This window comes from Lissotriton vulgaris, chromosome 3_1 (assembly GCF_964263255.1).
Source record: "Lissotriton vulgaris chromosome 3_1, aLisVul1.2, whole genome shotgun sequence".
NCBI lineage: Eukaryota > Metazoa > Chordata > Amphibia > Caudata > Salamandridae > Lissotriton > Lissotriton vulgaris.
Window position 1 is genome coordinate 2,059,536,194 of NC_141689.1, and position 20,207 is coordinate 2,059,556,400.

Below are 20,207 nucleotides of genomic sequence, written 5' to 3' on the forward strand. Positions count from 1 at the left end.
AGAATGATGCACAGCACGCTGCGAAGACTCTTTATTGTTTTCCATGAATCATGTTATATTTTGGCTAAGAGACTTTTAACATCACCAGGTGTTCACCTTTCATAATTATCTTTTTTTCTACACAATTGATAGCTGCACTGACAGTTGACATTTACCAGCTACAAACAAAGCCACTTCGTTTTTTGGAAGAATTCAGCTATTAACATCTTGAAACAAAATGATTATGCTGCTCTTTCTAAATACAATTCAATTTAATATGTCGTAACTTACCCTTTTCTCCAATTTGGTCCATGGAAACTGGAAAAAAAGAGAAAACGAAAATGATTACTGATTACGTAAGAAGACAGTGTAATATCTCTTGTGTTAACTTTTCATAAAATCTTTCTGGGCGCATAAAAAAATGTTGTATTGATATTTTTGGACTCATGTGGCTCTGGCGCCTGAATATAGTAGTGTCATCCGTATATGTCCCTATGAAGAACCAACAACCCTCAGTGATACACTAGGTTTGCTCCTTTCAACTAAATGTCCCTTAAGTGTTCACTGGCAAGCCAAAGTGTTTGAAATTGACAAATTTACTATACTCAATAAAATATTTTCACCATTCTGAAATATTTTGTAATTGTTATCTATGCTGATCTCCAGCCATAGAATATTAGATGAGAAACAAGGCAGTGTTCCAAATGAGAGGACGTTTTGGTGAAACTTCCCTTGGCCTGGAGGCCTACCTGGAACTGGAGACTAATAACGTGGGAGAGGATGCTCTTGAAAAGATTTAGACTGAGGTCCATTAGGTGCCTCCCTTAGCAAAGCATATGACACCAATTCCATTGTCAACTACCCATGTGATAAACCTTCCCCACAGAGTGTGTCCCTTTTTGAACATTTTGCTGATAATTTGCAAGCTGATTTTTATTTCCCACCTTTAAATGCTCAGAAGATGTAAACCCACCCTGGCCTACTTTGAGATGCTTAATCCACCTCAAGTGTGCTGTAGTGTTTGTGTCTGTCTTAAAAATAAATTGCAACACATTTGTTTTATCTCTACATTTTTTATGGATCTGTTGTGCTTTTTATGATTTAATGATCAAATAAATATGATTTGTAAGTTGAAAGGTGAGAAATAATACCACCTAGGAACGAGGGTCTAACGTGTGTCATTACATCAAGATCTGAAGGGGTTTTCTAGCTGTTGAAAAGGGATGTGAGATACTGGGTAAACCCAAAGAAGTGAGACTCATACAAGTCTACTAATGATTGTTGTCAAGCAGGGAAGGACAGAGACCTGTAGCATCCCAGCAACGTAGTGTATATTTCGTTCCAATGCTACAAAACCTATTGCACACTTGTGACATTGAAAAAACCCCAATTTTTCCTTAATTGTTTTAGTGTCCATGAAATAGGGCAAATACAAGGCCAACCACTTGATTGTTGGAAAGAAGTTCAGCAGGAGTCAGACGTCCTTTAGTGCTCCAAGGATTCTTTGTCTTTCAGGAGAATTCAGAAGTTGGAAGTCTTCTTTCATCCAGCAGGCAATTCTTCTACAAGTGGAATCTTCCTAGGAACAGGAATGTTCTGAGTAGGTGGTAGTTGAAATGCCAAATTTATCCTGTGCATTAGCCAGTGACTGCAGAACTTCTGCAGTCTAATCCTAACTATGGGGCCCATTAGGATCGCGGACGGACTTGCGTCCGTCCGCGACCCCAGAGTAGGAGGCAACCTCCGCATTGCCTGTGGAGTTCCCTCCTGTGAAATTAGGATATGACCGCCACCCTGGCGGTCACAACCTGTATTTTTACCATTGCGGCGGGAGCGGCTTCAAGCTGCACCCGCCGCAATGGTAAAAATGCATACATTGCATTTGTATGCAGAAAGCGTCAGGCACCATGCGGTGCCTCCCGATTTCTGCATACAAATGCAGGGGGGTACCATAGGTACCCACCATGTGCACCCCCCACCCCCCCTTCACCCAGGGTGCCCGCCACGGGCCCCTGCAGTGAAGTTCCACATGCTTTTCCACGGCGGAAAACCCGCTGCGGAAAAGCATTTTTTAAAACCCATCCTAATATGGCTGGCGGTGTCTGAGAGACACAGCCACCATATTAGAGCTTTTCCGCCGTGGTTGTAAGCCAACCACGGCGGAAAAGCAGTGGACTGAAACCAGGACCCACCAGCCATCCTAATGTGGTGGTGGGTCTTTGGTGGGTCCGCAGCAGATTTTCCGCATCCTCCGGGCCGGCGTTGGCTTCCGCTATCCTAATGAGCCCCTTAATTCTCACAGCCTCTTTCATCCTTTTGCAGGACTTCCTATTTGCCTTACTGTAAAATTACAGAGGATCCCCTGTTCCAATATGTTGTAAAGCTTCAATAAACCAGGCAGGCTGACCTTAACCTCCTTGACTACTCCCCTAGTTTGATAAGCTTTCTTTCCACCTGACAGCATCCAACCTATTTCACCCTCTACTGTGACTGTCGCTTGCGTGTCCATTGGGGTCCTTGGAATTAATAGGAGAAGCCCTCCCTGACAATTCCAAGTCAAAAGAGGTATTGCCAAGGCTGCCTTTGTTCGGCCAGCTGTTCCTGTTGACTCCCAGATAGCTATTGCCTGATATGTGTTCAGTAGTTAACACCTCCCTATCTATCCTGGGCAAAGGGGGTGGCAATTGTCTTCTGATCCAAGGTTGCTTACTTTCCCAGCTATGGATGTGTATTCTAGCTGCAAATGTGTGATAAGTGTTAGTAGTGGTTTTAAGCCAGTTATGGCTCAGGTATCCTACAGTACATTTTTACAAAGTTGTTTTTATCAAAAATCAGATTTTACCACTTAAACAGATTTTGAAAATTAAGTAAGCAATAACTTTAAACAACGTCATTAACATTTTCCCAGGTGGAGATATGAAATTAAATATTGTAATTACACCAGGGCTTGGCCTATGGGAAAGGTAGTTGGTGCTACACAATGAAATAGATTTAGATTTCAGTCACTGTGAGGGCATACTTTTTAAGTATTTTGTATGCCACTTCTTTATATATTATACACCCTATTATATGGGCTTATAGAGTACACTTTAAGGCAAACCTTATATCTAAAAAAGGTTTCCTTGTGTGGGAAAGTTACTTTATCTGGCCATATCTCAGAGCAGTGCCTTTAAATTACATCCTACATATATTGTTGTCATATATGTGGGTGGTGTAAATACACACTGCAACCCGCCTACAATATTTAACCTTCCATGCCATGGGTGCATTTAGGCACCATCTACAGTGGAATTAGAATAAATTAAGTATAAGAAAAATGAGAGTTTCAAATGCACAGCATCTTTTAGGGGGGAAGCACGGGCACTTTAGTACTGCTGACCAGTGGTAAAGCTCACAGAGCTCTAATATCACAACAACTAGACAGACAAAATATGAGAAGCACAACAAAATGCCCAGTCCTCACATGGACTCGTACAGAAAAAAGCAGTGATGACTAACCATCACTTTGGAAGTTTTCATTTCTAACATTAAAGAACCTGGAAAGGTTACCATCATTGCTATTGTAAGCCCCAGCTCCGTATTCCACAGAAAAGTCCATACCCTCTAGTGAGATGGACCTCCTCACCGGTTTTCGGCTCTACCCTTGCATCCATATCAATTATCTAAGCAGTCTGTGGTCTGTTTGAACTTAGATATGAGACCCATATGCATCAGTTTCTTCTAGGACCTGACCACTGCAAATGCCTCTTTCTCAATAGAATTCCTCTGCTGTTCCCTGAGCAGAAGCCGTCTAGTTATGAATTCAAAGGTTGATCTTATTCTTCATCATTTAGCAGAGGTGAAAATACTGCCCCTATAACATGATCTGAAGCATCGATCTGCATGTCAAACTCCTTGCTGAAGTTGGGTGCCTGGAGGACTGGTGCAGTACACAGTGTTTCCTTTAGTGTGTGGCAGGTCTTCTGACACCACTCAGTCCAGGATATATTTTTGGCTCTTTCTTCGAGGTCAGCTCTGTGAGAGGTGCAGTAATGCTCTTGTTCACCCTAACAAAGATGTGTTCATTTTCAGGAAGGTCAATTAAGGGTATCACCTGAGTCTGGATCTTGGTAGGCTCCCAGGCCATGATGGTTTGTATCTTGGTTTAGAGAAGCTGCACATGTCCTTGCCAACTTGGTGGCATAGGTACACCATCAACCCTGGCCATATCTGGTACTTCCTGGCTTACTTTCCAGCCCTGCCTGTTGCAGGGCTGAATCACACCCTTCAAGCGGGCCTCCCAACTGGAGCTGGACTCTCCAGTGTCATCCAAGTAGGCAACACTGAGGTTCTAGCCAAGATAGGGCTAGATTGACCAACCCTTGGAAAGTGGCAGTGGCAGCCTTCTAAACAAAAGGGAATCACTTTGAGCTAAACGTGTCCTTCTATAGTAGAGAATGCTCCTTGGAACCCGTTAGGTCAAATTAAGGTATTTAAAAACTTGGCAGCCCCTACCTGTTGATAAGCTAATTAGTTGAAGGTATCAGGTGTGTGCAAGTCTTGATGATTACAAGGGTGCCGGACTTAAACAGCTGGTATAGCCCAGCTACGAAGCGCTATAAGGCTATTAGAACATTCTGCCACTGGAGGGCAGAATGTTCCAACAAATAAAACAAAGGCTTCAGGGAGCCCGATGGTATTGAAACCCCCTCAGACTCCCTGAAGCCTTTATTCACAGCCACAGCTGTGAACAAAGACAATCATTGGAATGTTGGAGCTCTGGGCTTACATCAGCAATTATAAGCCCGGAGCTACTCCATTGTATTCAATTGAACTCCAAACATTCGAATGTTCTAATATAGCCTTATAGCCCGTCGTAGAGGGCTATACCGGCTATTAAAGGCCCTCTCCAGCGTTAAAGGCCCCGAGCCGAAGGCGAGGGCCTTTAACAAGAGAGAGGGACTTTAATAGTGGTATAGCCCATCTACGGAGGGCTAAAAGGCTATTAGAACATTCTGTCACTAGAGGACAGAATGTTCTAACAAAAAAATACAAAGACTTTTGGAAGCGTGAGGGGATTGGAATCCCCTCACGCTCCCTGAAGCCTTTGTTCACAGCCAGAGCAGTGAACAAAGAAACATTGGAATGCTGGAGCTCCAGGCTTATACCAGCCATTATAAACCCAGAGCACTCCTTTGTTTTCAATGGAGCTCCCAACATTCCAATGTTCTAATTGCCGGTATAGCCCTCCTACGAAGGGCTATAAGGCTATTAGAACATTCTGCCACTAGAGGGCAGAATGTTCTAACAAATTAAACAAAGGGTTCTCGAAGCTCGAGGGGATATAAATCCCCTCGAGCTTCGAGAAGCCTTTGTAGAACATTGGAATGTTGCTCGGCTGGCCTTTACCGGCCCTTAGAAGCAGGGAGCACTCCATTGTCTGCAATGGAGCTCCCAACATTCCAATGTTCTAATGCTTATTAAAATCCATTTCATTGGTGAAGTGATATTTTTACTGAATATTTAGAAAGAATAGTTTTTGAAAGTTATATTTTCCCTGTTTAAAACTCCTGGGGCTAGTTTACATTAGCCCTTCAGCAGTTGTCCAGCAAGTGCTTCACTGTAATGAGGTGTGAAAACGGCACCCAGAAGAGGGACAATGGCCAAGCTGGGGGGAGGTATTTTCTTCCTGTGGCAGGAAGACCAATTAAGATGAGCTCAGGAGCCAAATTAAAGTAATAAAAATGGCCTGCACTGTCACAAGTAAATGTCATTTGACTCCGGGAGAGAACCAGCCTTCCCCGCTCCCCCCCCCTCCCCTGGTTAGACTTGCACCAAATCCAATTGGAGGAGACCTAGCCCCAGAACTTGTTCGGGAGACCATGGAGTAGTGAACTGCTTAGTACCACAGCCACCTCTGTGGGTAGGCTCACAGACTCTGTACAAGTGGAGAAGGGTTTCTCCATCTTGTATTTTGGGAGTAAGATGCACTGTGAGATTGTTTGCAGAAGGGCAAACAGGAACAGCTGCAGAAGTCAATAGGGTTACCCCTGGGAACTTTTACCTCATTGGTCAGGGAGTAGCCAGGGATCACCCCAGCCAGTAGATCATGCCATGCATAAATTTGGCACCTTCCTCAGAACACCATCTTAACTTGTAAAGGAACAAAGGAAGGACAGCAACTCCTGCTTGAGAACTGTGGGAAGGGCTGAACATGATCCTACTTTTACCCAGGACAAAGAAGTGGACTTCATAGTTCAGTTGGAATAGCTCAGGTGTGGCTACTGTGACTCAACAAGTTGCAAGAGGCTTTTCCTTGAAGTGCCCAGCTGACCAGGGGTGACAGAACTTAAAAGGTTAGTGAGTTTATTACTTCTGGTGGGCTTTCATCCACCACAATAAAAAATGTACTTTCTTACATTGATTCTCCGGTTCCTGTGGAGTCCTCATGAAGTGAGATGTTGTAAGCACTGATACAGTTTGTGAAAATATTAGCCAAGAGAATGAAAATACGTTTAGGTGTAAGGTGTAATTGATATACATTTATTGGATTGGTATAGATTCCCCACTTTGCTAACATTTTCATGTCAACAGCTCGCCTGTAGGCCTTCTCAGTTTCCTCCCTTTTTCACACAAAGTGGCAGAGTGATAAGAAAAATATGTTTTCACCTTCCATGATGATACTTCTTGAAAAATGTATGCATTATATTGGGTAATATCAGTGGTGAGTGACAGAGCTGGGTCTAATGCTAAGTCCGAGATTTCATTCTTGGAGACATTTATGAAGAGAAGACTTTCAATTACACCCCGCCATCAAGCAAAAGTCAGATTTGACTGTGTTATTTTGAAAAATTAGGATGAATTATGTTTTCTTGGATTAAGAATCGGGACGTTGTCAGACATCAAGGTTTGCTGCGATGCAAAGTAGCCATAAAATGTACATATGTCCTAGAGTGAATACATTTAGAAGGAGACGCTGCGTCCTGCACCAGAGGAGAAACTTACCGGCACCAGCGCTGACGGGGCAGGACTCGGAGCCCCAGCACCCAGCGCGGCTGTGCCAGCACCGACGTCCCCTCCCTTTCCACCACCGGGGGCCTCAATTGCTGCTTGCGCCTCCCGCTCCGCGGGAGATGCTGCGTCCTGCACCAGGGGAGAAACTTACCGGCACCAGCGCTGAATGGGGAAGGACTCAGTGCCCCAGCATCCAGCGCGGCTGTGCGAGCACCGGCGGGCCCTCCCCTTCCACCATCGGGGGCCTCATTTGCTGCTTGCGCCTCCCGCTCCACGGGAGACGCTGCGCCCTGCACCAGGGGAGAAACTTACCGGCACCAGCGCTGAAGGGGGAAGGACTCAGCGCCCCAGCACCCAGCGCGGATGTGCGAGCACCGGCGGCCCCTCCCCTTCCAACATCGGGGACTATTTAACATCCAACTGACTCCCACGGGACGCGCGCGAGCGGGCGCCAGGCGAAGCCCGGGCAAAGGGCGGGCCGTCGGGGGCCGTCGGGGGCCGTCGGAGGGCCGGAGGAGGCCGGGCTGGGCTACCCCTCTTTCATCTGCCTTTCCAAGCCCTAAAGGTACTGTAATTGCATGGCCGTCAGCAGAGGGGCAGTTTGATTAACTCCTGTTCTCAGAACAAAACCGTAGCAGAGGGGAGGGTCTGCTTGTTCTCCTCACAAGGAGGCTCTGTTTACTGTACTCCCCCCTTTTTATTTATGTTTAGCCACTTGTTACCATGGGGAAGAGGAAGACTATGGAAGGAGGGGGGATACCCGTAAACAAAAAAGGGAATAAAGCCAAAAAAGTGCCCCACGCAGCAATGAACTGTGTGCTGACAAGAATTGAGGAAATTGTTAATGACTGTGAAGAAGTCTTAAGCCACAGTAGCACCAAAACTGCGAATAGCGCAATGCCGGAGGCCATCGAGACCCCTCTCTTGGTCCACGGAAAATCAATCCCCTCCATGTTTCCCAAACGAAATGCCCGCAAGCGTGGTGTGAGTGCTGGGAACACTATTCTTGCCCCGACAGAGGAAGGACTTGACCCATCCCCCACTACTTACACAACTCCAGCTGCGGAATCTCCCGGGGGGGGGGGTGGAAAGGGGTCAAGTTCTGGCCTCCTTGGTACCTTGTTCAAATAGGTTTGCACCTCTGGATTTAGAGCCTGATGATGTCGCTACATTCTCCTTGGGGGGTCATGTTTATGTTAAAAAGCTTTTGTAGAGAATCCGTCTATTTGTAACCTGTGCAGGCTCTCCAGGATCGAACTATTGGCGAGAAATATTGAGCTGGAAAAGTTGGTAGCATCCCTGGGTGACAAGGTGGAGGGTTTACTGGCTGGGCGGGTGACCATACAAACTGCTCCAGTTCAATCTCTTCTTCGAGGGTCAAGCAATATAGCTAAAAAGGCCAGCACAGCCCAACTCAGGGGTGTTCCCTCCAATCTCCCTCCCCACCTGGCCCTTACACACAGGGCCCTGTAGGGTCAAATACTATACCCCCATACTGTGAGGTCATACGCTGATTAAGCGAGACCAAGGGCACCCAAAGGGTGTTCCCAGGGGCAGGCCCCATCCTTGGCTGCGAACTGTTCTTTGCCCCCCCCCAATAGAGTTCTGAGTAGGCTACCCACAGGCACAGGCCTTCAAGGCGGTCTATCTCATCGCCATAATATCAGGGCAACTATATACATGACACAGGTCCCAAGATTGACCATAGTACGGGGCTATGAAATTAGCGAGTCCATCCATAACAAGGCGATACATTTGCTGAGGCACACAAGGGTCTGTAGATTCATCATACGGGAGGACATGGCCAAAGTGAGGCGGGTCACAATGGCGAACTCTGAAACCGACTTCATTGAGATCCAGTTCTTTGATTCCTCGCTAGCAGAGAATCTATTAGCTCTTGAGTTTAGAACATCTCCCCCTGAGCATTCATCCATCCAGATTCGTCAGTTCCCGCTTTGGTCAGTGGCCCGGGAGGTGGGTGGCTCCGGACTGTGCCAAGTTGATTGACTAGAGGTGGAGCGCCTAGCAGATTGTCCTTCTGCTTCCGTGAGCCGCCCTCTAGGAGGTGAAGGTGTGTGCATGGGCCCACTAGCGCTGGGTGGTGTAACACGCAAGGACACTAGGGAGTCTATAACTGTCAATTTTGGCTTAACTGGGTCGGGAGAGGCGAGACATGTAGATCACAGTACTGCCACTGCGAGGGTAATCCAGCTGCTCTCCTGGAACATAGCGGGGCTACAAAAAAAACTAGCTCTTCCTGAATGGAATGACTTTATTGGCAAATATGACATCTGCTTGTTCCAGGAGACATGGAGCTTGGTCCCCTTGCATATGCCGGGGTTTACTACATATCACATCCCTGCGACTAGCTCGGGCAGAGGACGGCCTTCGGGGGGCTCCTGATCTGGGTTAGTATTGGACTGAACTGGTCGATATCAAACTGCAACACTCCTTCCCAGGACATTCTGCACTTGTCCATTGGAGTGGCTAAAGACGCTGCCCACCTGGAGATCTTCAATATGTTAGAGGGTATATAGGTGTCGAAGCGACATCCACCCTATCGGTCCTCGATTCAGAGCTGTCAGCTATCTTTAAAAAGGCAGGGATCATTGTTGCAGGAGACTTTAACTGCACCTTCGAACCCCTGACTGAAGAAGACATCTTGGGCACCAGGGACGAGGATTCTAAATGGGCTATTCCAACACTTAATTTAGCCCCAATAAAGAAATGGTTCCAAAGAGCTACACAAATTAATGCTCTGGCCCTAGAGCATAACTTAAGAGCAGCCAATGGCAGGACTCGCTCTGACCCTGTGGGGCTCACACCTTCAACAGGATTAGCTCCCCTTCCAGTATCAACTATATTTTGTTAGATGTGGGTCTATGGGTCGAACTTATTGATATGGAGGTCATCCCGAGTCTAGACAGTGATCACAAACCCCTGTCCATGCAACTCATCAGAGCAATAGACACCACATCCACTGCCATGGGCATAACTCTGCTGCTGTCGACTAGGGAGGTACAACCATCTAATTGTAATCGCCGCCAGAGGTGGCTCATGGTCGCTAAGCAGGGCCAGACCCTGGAAAGCATTAGGTATTTACTGGACCTGATGATTCTCGAGCTTGATTCATTATCTAGCCCTACTCCAATGGCCCCACTGGATTCCAAATTCATTGAGATATACCAGTAGACCACGGGAAAGATAGTGGAGTTTTTCCATATAAAGGATAATGGGGGTCGTAAACCACACTCCACACAAGCAACAAATCTGTGGTATACTGCCTTATGTCGGGAAAGGAGACAGGACCTATTGCTAGCCCTTAGAGCAAAAGATCAGACAAAAATAGCCCTAGCGAGAAAGATCTACTATAGGACCATAGATAAAGCTAAGGGGGCGTGGGAAGAAACGCACTGGCAGGAGCTCAAATCTGCTGCCCAGTTGAAGGACTCTACCTCATTCTGGGAGCTTATCAACATCAGCACAAGGAAGGGAGATGCCCCAATCCCAAACCATATCACAGATCGCCAATGGTTTGAGCACTTCCATGGCTTGTATTCGGGAGGGGGGGGGGACTTACCACCAGAACAGGGGCCACGGCTGGTCACCTTTGGGATTCCTGATTTGGGGGATGTATTTGGGCTCGAGGAGGTACAATCTGTTATTGCAAGCATCGCGCCGGATAAGGCGGCGGGCCCAGATGGCCTTCCTCGCGACCTAATACGCCATGATGGAGAGCTTTGGGCCCTCTTCATCCTCTGGGTTCTGAATCGCACTGAGGGCGGCCATCCTGTTCCAGATTCCTGGAAGGGTGCGGAGGTGGTGACGATTTACAAGAAGGGGGACAGGGAAGATCCTGCCAACTACAGACCGATTAGCTTAATCGACGTAGTGCAGAAAGTGGTTGGCAGGGTCCTCTTTACGAGATTGAGGTCTTGGATAGACGAGGATGAGGTTCTATCTCATTTTCAGGCAGGATTCAGGCAGGGGGTGGGCACGATGGACCAGGTCTTCAGATTTTTCATGATTTACTAGAAATCTGTAACAATCGAGAAAGGCAGCCTTTATTTGGCATTTATTGACTTAAGAACAGCCTTCAACCTGGTCCCTCGTGCCAGGCTCTGGCAGGTTCTGTCTGACTTGGGCATCCCCCCCTGATCTTGGATCTGATTGTATGCCTGCATGAGGGGAACTATGCCAGAGTGAGGTGGGGCTGACAGGGACACCTGACCAAGAGAGTAGCAGTAGAGAGAGGGGTACGCCAGGGTTGTGTTCTGGCTCCGACTTTGTTCTCCCTCTTTGTCAATGGGGTGATGGAGCACCTGAGGGAGGACCCTGCCGATGCGCCAACCCTGGCAGGGGAAAAATCGCCCACGCTGCTCTTTGCAAACAAAACCCTTCTGATCTCTAAAAGCCCAATGGGTCTCCAAAAACTGTTGGATCGGTTTAGCCAGTTTTGCGAGTCCAGGGGCTTGTGCATAAATACAACTAAAACCAAGCTAATGGCTATGGCCCCATCCAAGCGTTTTAGAAACACCTTCAAGTTGGATGACTCCCCTTTAAAATTATTCGAAGCTTTCGACTATTTGGGTGTATGGGTCAACTTGAAATGGAACTCCCATCTGCCAAAGATGCTACTAAACCACAAACGTGTGTCGGGGGCTATTGCAAGACACTAGCGCCTCTCCCACAGCCGATCTGTCACCCCCGCCATTAAGGTCTCTGAGGGGAAAGCCTTGCCCTCGTCCCTGTACGGGGCAAAACTGTGGGGTTTTGAGAACATCATAGAGCTAGTGAGATCGGAGAACAAGTTTTACAGGGACCTGGTCTTGCTTCCTTCATCGACCCCTCTGTCCCTCTCCGCATGACCTTGGGATACATTAAAAAAGGGACATAGCAAGGTTGCGCCCTCTTCTATTCTGGGTACGCCTTAGAAGGACCCCAGAACTGTGCAACTATGCCTCCGGCCTGACCGAATTGGTCCGCCTTGATACAGGCCATAAGATATCCTGGGTATCCAAATTGAAACAGTTGGTGGGGCCATCGGTCTAGCAGATGCCTGGGAAAGCCAGACCCCGCCACCAAAGCAATTAGTAAAGAAGGCCTATTGGAAGTGGGTGTCTAATGAAGTCACACGAAATTTGAAACATGGCTCTCTGACGGTGAAGTTTCTAGACTTCAAGCCTACCACCAAATTGGAACCCTTCCTAGATCTTATTGAATCCCCGAGAGACAGGGTGCTGTATCTGAAGTTGAGGTCTGACACACAGTCAAACGCATACGATTGACTAGCGAGACCAACCCACTTCTACAGAGGCTCGCAGGTAAAAACTTTATTTGCAAACTTGAAGACAAAACTACAAAATCCCCTAACGTACGCAATAACGTTCAATGGAACTTCCCTTGTTTTAATTCCGCAGGGTAACTATTTGACGTGAAAATAGAAGACCCACCGGTGAGCACTATATATCACCAAGATATGCTTTTTCTTATGACCCTGATTATTTTGGGTACCCCTTTTTGAAGTGACCGCAAGACAAAATATATTTTTTCTTACAGATATGCATTAAGCAAGCAAGAATCAGGTAAAATAATTTAACTAGTGAAATAAGTACTAATAACTCTGCACACAGTTTAATAAATTAGCAAGTGACCTACATAATCTCCTCCTTTTAGATTCACTATAGCTACGCCATAAACCGCATTGCACAACACCTATTGAGCTACCTCGCACACGAGGTAAGAAATGCACGGAATCAGTCCATACCACAAGCTGTAAACGCTATTGCAACACTGAATCCTTAAAGCACCAAAAGTAACTATGTTTCCTTTTCCTTTTTAAACAGACCCCTGACGAAGGGGCTGATGCCCCGAAATGCATTGGGTTTTATTGTATTTTGAAACTATTGTTTGAATGTACATTTATGTAACGCAAATGTAATTGACTATATTGTAAGTAACTTCAATGCATGTACTAACAATGGGAGAAATGTGATGATTTGATTTGATATCATGATAAAACTGAATTGAAATGTATAAAAGGAGTACTCAATTTGTAGTAGTGCGTGTTAGAGTCCTGGCGGCCTTTTTGGAGCCAGGCAACATACAACTAGTTACGTAAGTGAGCAGGCACTAATCTAACACAGCACACATATTGCACGAACGTACAAACAAGGTTAATAGAGTGCAGTACCCGCACACATTCATTGTTTCATTCCTACTGCAAATAACGGGAACTAGCACCATAGCAAAAATGTCTTTTGATTCAATTGCCGGAATCACAGATAATAGAGCGAATACTAAAGGATACACTGCAGAAGAAGCAACTCAAATTTACAAACTAATTAAGGAAACAAAAACTTTTGATGCCCAAGGTGGATCTGTTGTGCAACAACACATGCAGTAATTTATTCACCAGTGGCCTACTTATCCCGAAGATACATCGGACTTTCTAAGGAGCCTCTCAACTATCAAAACAGAAGGGAGCACGGACTGGACTTTATGCACAATAGACGTGTCGTCTTTATATACGTCAATCCCTCACAAACAAGGATTGGAAGCCATGGAATGGGCTCTGCTTAGAGATGACAAACCAGAAGAACTGAAATACATAATCATGCAACTTCTGGAATTTTGCCTAGAGAATAGTTATTTCTCAGGTCTAGATGAATACTATATCCAACTCACTGGAACAGCTATGGGGTTTCCTGGAGCATGCATATATGCTAATATCTTTATGGCCAAGTTTGAATTGGACTATATCGTGGAAGTCCGCACTTGGCAAGAAGGAATCGTGTACTACAAACGGTACATAGATTACATTTTTATGATTTGGAAGCGATCAACACCAGAACTAATTCAAAACATCAAAAGTTTGAATTTAGCAAACCCAAGAATCCAGTTTACGTACAACATCAGCGCACCAGCCCTACCATTCCTGGATGTCATGGTTGAAATAACAGAGGCTTCAATTCACACAACACTTTAAAAAAAACAACAGATAAGAACACGGCATTGTTATGCGGGAGTTTTCATCCAGCTAATCTAATTAACAACCTTCCAGTATCACAATTTATGAGGATAAAGAGGATATCCTCTGACAGTGAAAAGTGTGAGAAAAGTCTTGAAGAACAAAAACAAAGATACCTTGATAGGGGATACCCTAGAAAACTGTTAGATGCACAGATTGAGAAAAATCAAGACCATTCCAAGAGCAGAACTTTTACAGAAAAAAACAAAAACTACTAATAAGAGAATGGTGTTTTGAACTGTCTGAACTGGGGTGGCAGAGTGGGCTAAAGAACGGTGATGGATCAAACCCAGATCTTTTGACTGGGTGTGAGTGTTTGATTGATTCAGATGCTCCGTCCATCACCACCCCCTTTTGTACCGCTTTTGGCCGCCATAAGTGTGGCAGGGTATGCTCAGACGTGAGTCCCTTGCTCACTTTGCCACTGGATTCAAGCAAGCCGGGCTGAAGACGGCTGGAATGGCAGCAACCGGTCCTCGGAAGCTTGTTTCAGGTCCAGGGAAGACATGGCTTGGCAGTTCGGGCTGGACTGTTCCCATGAGGCACAGGGTCAGACTGATTTGCATATAGCCATGTCTGAACTGGGGTGGCAGAGTGGGCTAATGAACGGTGATGGATCAAACCCAGATCTTTTGACTGGGTGTGATTGTTTGATTGATTCAGATGCTCCGTCCATCACCACCCCCTTTTGTACCGCTTTTGGCCGCCATAAGTGTGGCAGGGTATGCTCAGACGTGAGTCCCTTGCTCATTTTGTCACTGGATTCAAGCAAGCCGGGCTGAAGACGGCTGGAATGGCAGAAAGCGGTCCTCGGAAGCTTGTTTCTGGTCTAGGGAAGACATGGCTTGACAGTTCGGGCTGGACTGTTCCCATGAGGCACAGGGTCAGACTGATTTGCGCATAGCCATGTCTGAACTGGGGTGGCAGAGTGGGCAAAAGAACGGTGATGGATCAAACCCAGATCTTTTGACTGGGTGTGAGTGTTTGATTGATTCAGATGCTCTGTCCATCACCACCCCCTTTTGTACCGCTTTTGGCCGCCATAAGTGTGGCAGGGTATGCTCAGACGTGAGTCCCTTGCTCACTTTGCCACTGGATTCAAGCAAGCCGGGCTGAAGACTGCTAGAATGGCAGAAACCGGTCCTCAGAATGTTGTTTCCGGTCCAGGGAAGACATGGCTTGGCAGTTCGGGCTGGACTGTTCCCATGAGGCACAGGGTCAGACTGATTTGCATATAGCCATGTCTGAACTGGGGTGGCATAGTGGGCTAAAGAACGGTGATGGATCAAACCCAGATCTTTTGACTGGGTGTGAGTGTTTGATTGATTCAGATGCTCCGTCCATCACCACCCCCTTTTGTACGGCATGTTCCATAGATAAGAATAAAAACAACAACGATAATTATAATAAAAATATTAACTACAATTAGTATTATGATTATCATTATTGTTATCATTATAAGTATAATGAGTATAAAAATAAACAATGGCTACAGGAGACACTGATTTATAAGGAGCTTGAAGCCGAATACAAAAGCTACACATGACAGAACAGATAATTCCAATAAATATACAGATTAAATGATCTGTTTATATGAATGTGCACATCTGATATTAAGCAACTGAAAGAGGTGAGCTGAGTTGAGTGAACAGCGTGTACAGGGACAGATTTACAGCACCGAATCTAACAAAACAGACAGTCCTTCTGAGTAAATACCGGAAAAATGCACATGCACCTAAACAGTACCCGTTTAAATATGGAAAGACAGTTAGATCCGCTCATCGATTGCTTACCAGACCTGTTATTTTTAGACCCAAATAAACATGGCTGCTGGGGGTTGAATAAGCTCCAGTTTTAGTTAAGCAGCTTGAAAGACATGGATGCAGGAAATTGCCACAATCCAGATGTGAAGGTCATAGCCTGGACACTGGGTTTTAGCAGTTAACCAGGACAAGAGGTAGAATTGTTTTTATGTTTTTAAGAAAGAGGAAGCTAATAGATGACATTGTCTGTATGTGCTTTGAGAGTTTAACTGAGATCCAATATGAAACTAATTCTAACATTTTGCACTGGGTTTGTATCATAAAAGTGACACAAACCAGCACAAAATGCTTTTTTATTATTTACTTTCCAGCGCAAAACTTGTTTTGGAAATTGATGAAAAGTAAAGGAAAGTAGCGCAAATCGCTGCTAGCGTTACTTAGCGTCAAGGGCCACTACTTGGGCATTTACATGCAATCACCCAGCTTTTTGCGCAAAACCCTATTTACCAAAAATGTGGGACAGGATTTTGCATAAAAAAATAACACCTTTTGAAACCAAGTGGTAAAAGGAGACTTTGGTTAATTTCTCCTTTTTTTCCGACTTTGCATGTGTGCTGCACTGTACAGCATACCTAAAAAGTTGGATGAGTTTTAGAAGTTGTCCAGGCATAAAACCCTTCCAGTACAAAACCTTTGCTAGACTCGAGCATATACCCTCACACTATGGCGCAAAGTTGTGTGTGTGAAATCAGATGTAATCAGCGCCGGCACTAGGGAGAGGGGAGGAGAGAGCCATATCTCTGTAGATATGGCGCTTTCCTGCTCCCTCCCTGTCAGGTAACGCAGCACAGCATTTTTGGCTTCTGCGTTGGATGACAGTTTAGTAAATCTGCCCCTTAGTTCCTTACTGACTCAGCAGGAATATGAGTCAAGTCCTAAGACGTGAATCACCAAGCATCAGATCCCCTAAATTGTTTTCTGGAAACCAACAGGATATCTGGTCAATCGATCGATGACCAGATTCACTTAGTTGCTGCCCTTGTCCGGTATCCCAGGGTTAAAACCTAGGGGTCATTGTGGACAACTCACTTTCTTTAAGTTTGCAGATTACAAAACTGTGTCCACCTGCTTTTGGATATTCAGGATCCTCAGAAAAATCTCCAACTTCCTTTCCTTTGCCTCTCGCAAACAGGCAGTGATTGCATTAGTGATGTCCAAGTTGGACTATTGTCATGCCCTTTATCTGCGCATTAACAAGGGCCTTATCCGTAGTTTGCAGCTGGTGCAGAATGCAGAAGCCAATCCTGCCTACTAAAACTGGGCTTTTAGATAAATAATACATTCACCCAACAATGAATTGTAAATGACTTTGTTTTATGGATAGATTCTTACAACTTACAGACACAAGAGACATTTGTATCTGCTCCTTGCTTCACTAAACCTCTCATACACAATTATAGTTTGGGCTACAAAGTATTAGTAAAGGTAACATTAGTTAGTATATTACTTCACCATTTATATCCAGCGGAGATACAAATAATTAAAATCTTATACCTTCACTAGTACCAGATTAGAATCACCAATAAATTTACAAAGAACTCTACAGAGGCGTTGATCACACCAAAAAATTGGGGATTTGAAAGCTTTGGGAATAATGCATTGAATAAAAACTAAAAGGCCATTCAGAAAATGTTACTGTTTCTAAATGTACAATCCTACTTTAAAAGTAAAAACTAACTGCAAAGAAATTGGCAAACAGACCTAGATGATGTAAAAAAGGAGAATTATTGAGATTACTAAATATAACAGTTCCATAGGAAGAATGAATGCATGATGTAATCATGCAATGTTGGCCATGCTTAATGTCCTGCATAAATATTACAATGAACTACAACATTTCAGAAAGCTTTAGAATACACAATCAGTCTTTTGTCCAAAATGTTAACATTAGATTTTCAACCTGACCGACTGTGTGCTTTCTTCTGATGGATGTAGACGAGCCTCTCACTCAGTGGAGGAACGTTGCCCCACTGAGCAAAAAGGAAACACAAAATGACAATAACGGATCGTTATTGTCATGTTATTTTTCCTATTGCATGCAGTCAACTGTCTGTGTGGGGCAGGGCTGTCCAAAGAAGGGTAGGAGAGGTTTGCACTCCCAAAGTGTGCATGAACTGTTTGGCCAGCACTTTTGGGCCGATCACACAGTTAGTTTGCACTTTGCATGTTCTTACCAAGCTGCATTACACAACCTGGAGAGGAACATGCACAGGCTCCTTGTTTGAGTCTGAGCAGATCCACGGCGCTCGGACCAATCACAACGCTGCATTGCAGCATTGTGATTGGCTCAGGGGAGCCTGTGTGCTGGACGCTTCCTGCTGCCAGCCGTACTGCGGAAAGGAAGAGGATGTAGGGGAGGCAGCATTCAGCCGTTCCGAGGTAAGTGTTTTTTTTATTAACACCCCCGCCTCACCACCCTATCAGGTAGCAGCCGCTACTGCTCTCACTTTGGATACTCTTGCCCACTGTACTGGAGAATGGTGTAAGGCTCATTTGCTAATACTGGGAGGGAGCTGTGAGTGGAGTCAGAAGCTGCTGTGCTTATGCCGGAAAGGACCAGGCGAGCCAGTGAGAAATGTCCAGCGAAGGCTATGGAAACAGACGTGAAGAGGCTGTTCTACTAATGCAGGTGGATTGCAAGGTTCTTTATAAACCTGAAATTGGCCATATCTGGGTCTCATCTTGTGTTTTTGTGTTAATAATGGTGCTTACGCAGCTTTCCTTAAACTCTGAAAAACTGTTTCAGTATTTAAGGGAGTGTTAATAATGTTCAATAAATATATTATTCAACTATAGTATGGAACCTGTTTCGTATAAACTTAAAGCTGCTTTTAGACACACATCGATAGCAAAGCTCAAGATTTTGGTTCTGGTTACAAGAGTGGTGCGGGCAAATCCACAACTGCATAAAAAACAATTACAAGCATTGGCATAGCCAATAGGTCTCACTTTAGGGACCTTCTAATTATTTAGCTATGCAGCACAATATCCTTGGTGCAACAACATCAACTGTTGCGTGGCTAAACACTTATAAGGTCCCAAAGGCGAGACCTATTGGCTAAGTCAATGCTTGTTATTTTTTGTTCTTGGGGGAAACCGGGCTAGTGCCAGTAGGGTCAAGGGTGAGAGGCAGGGAGGTGAGGAGTGAATGCCAGGAGTGACAAGGGTGACTGTCAGGCCATGAGGGATAAGGGTAAGTGCCAGAGAGGTGAGGAGTGAGTGCCAGGGAGATGAGATGTAGGAGTCAGGAGAATAAAGGGTGAGTGCCATGGAGGGGAAGGGTGATTGCAGAGAAGGGGAAGCATGAATGCCAGGGGTGAGGGGTAGCTGCCAGGCCAGGGGGGTGAAGGGCTAGTGCCACAGAGGTGAAGGTTGAGTGCCAGGTCAGGGGGATGAAGGGTGAGTGCCAGGGAGATGAAGGTTGAGTGCCATGAAGGTGAGATGTAAGAGTCAGGAGGGTCAAAGGTGAGTGCCAGGGAGGGGAAGGGTGAGTGCAAGGGGTGAAGGTTATCTGCCAGGCCAGGGGGATGAAGGGCTAGTGCCATGGAGGTGAAGGGTGAGTGCCACAGGGGCGAGTAGTGAATGCCAGGAGGGATATGGGTGAGTGTCAGAGAGGTGAAGGATATGTGACAGGGAGGGGAAGTATGAGTGACAGGAGGGTTGAGGATGAGTGTCAGGGAGGTGACAGTTAAGTGTCATGGAGAGTCAATGCTGAGTACCAGAGAGGGAGAAGGGTGAGTGCCAGGTGCAAGGAGTGACTGCCAGGCCTGAGGGGTGAAGGGTGAGTGCCAGGGAGATGAGGGGTGCTTGACAGACTGCAAACAGTAGTGAGCTGGGGTCTAGAAGGAGGTGCGGAGATCATCACCCGGTGTGTGCCTGGCTGGGACGCACCAGTGCCAGGCCAGACTTGGGTGGATACAAGAACCTCTGAAAGGCGGGTGCCAAGTCACTTGGACCTTAGTACAGGATTGAGGTGCGCAGGAGAGTGTAACATCTTCAAACAAGAAACTATTCAAAGTCCTGAAAGCTCCACTTTATGGCCTTGCAACCTTATGTGGAAAAAATTTTGCAAATGAATGGGCTTCCGTAGCGGACTTGCAGCTTGTTACAGCAACTTGAATTAGTAATTTGAATTAGTAACGGTAAGATTCGCTATGAACTAGCAACAAGTTGAAAAAGCACCCCAGAATTGAACAGAGGGTACAGAATAATAACAATGGGGGCAATATTAGTCTTCTTTTCACAGCTGACAGACAAAAAAACTGATCGCAATCGCGCTACCTGGCTGAGAGGAGGCTGTCAGGCAGTGAGTGGCCGGAGGCAGGGTGTGTGTGGTTGTGGTTGTGTGGTTGGGTGTGGTTGAGTGTTTGGTTGTGGTTTTG

At 45.7% G+C, this 20,207-nt stretch overlaps 1 protein-coding gene across 9 annotated transcripts in view; it reads right to left on the reverse strand.

Annotated features, from left to right (window-relative positions):
* ZDHHC2 (zDHHC palmitoyltransferase 2) overlaps positions 1-20,207 on the reverse strand; it is a 579,224-nt gene that overhangs the window by 458,618 nt on the left and 100,399 nt on the right. For all 9 annotated transcript variants that reach the window (XM_086962598.1, XM_086962597.1, XM_086962596.1 and 6 more), the window contains exon 2: positions 271-297. In XM_086962598.1, coding sequence (XP_086818724.1) covers positions 271-297 — 27 coding nt within the window. The remainder of the gene's footprint in view (positions 1-270; positions 298-20,207) is intronic.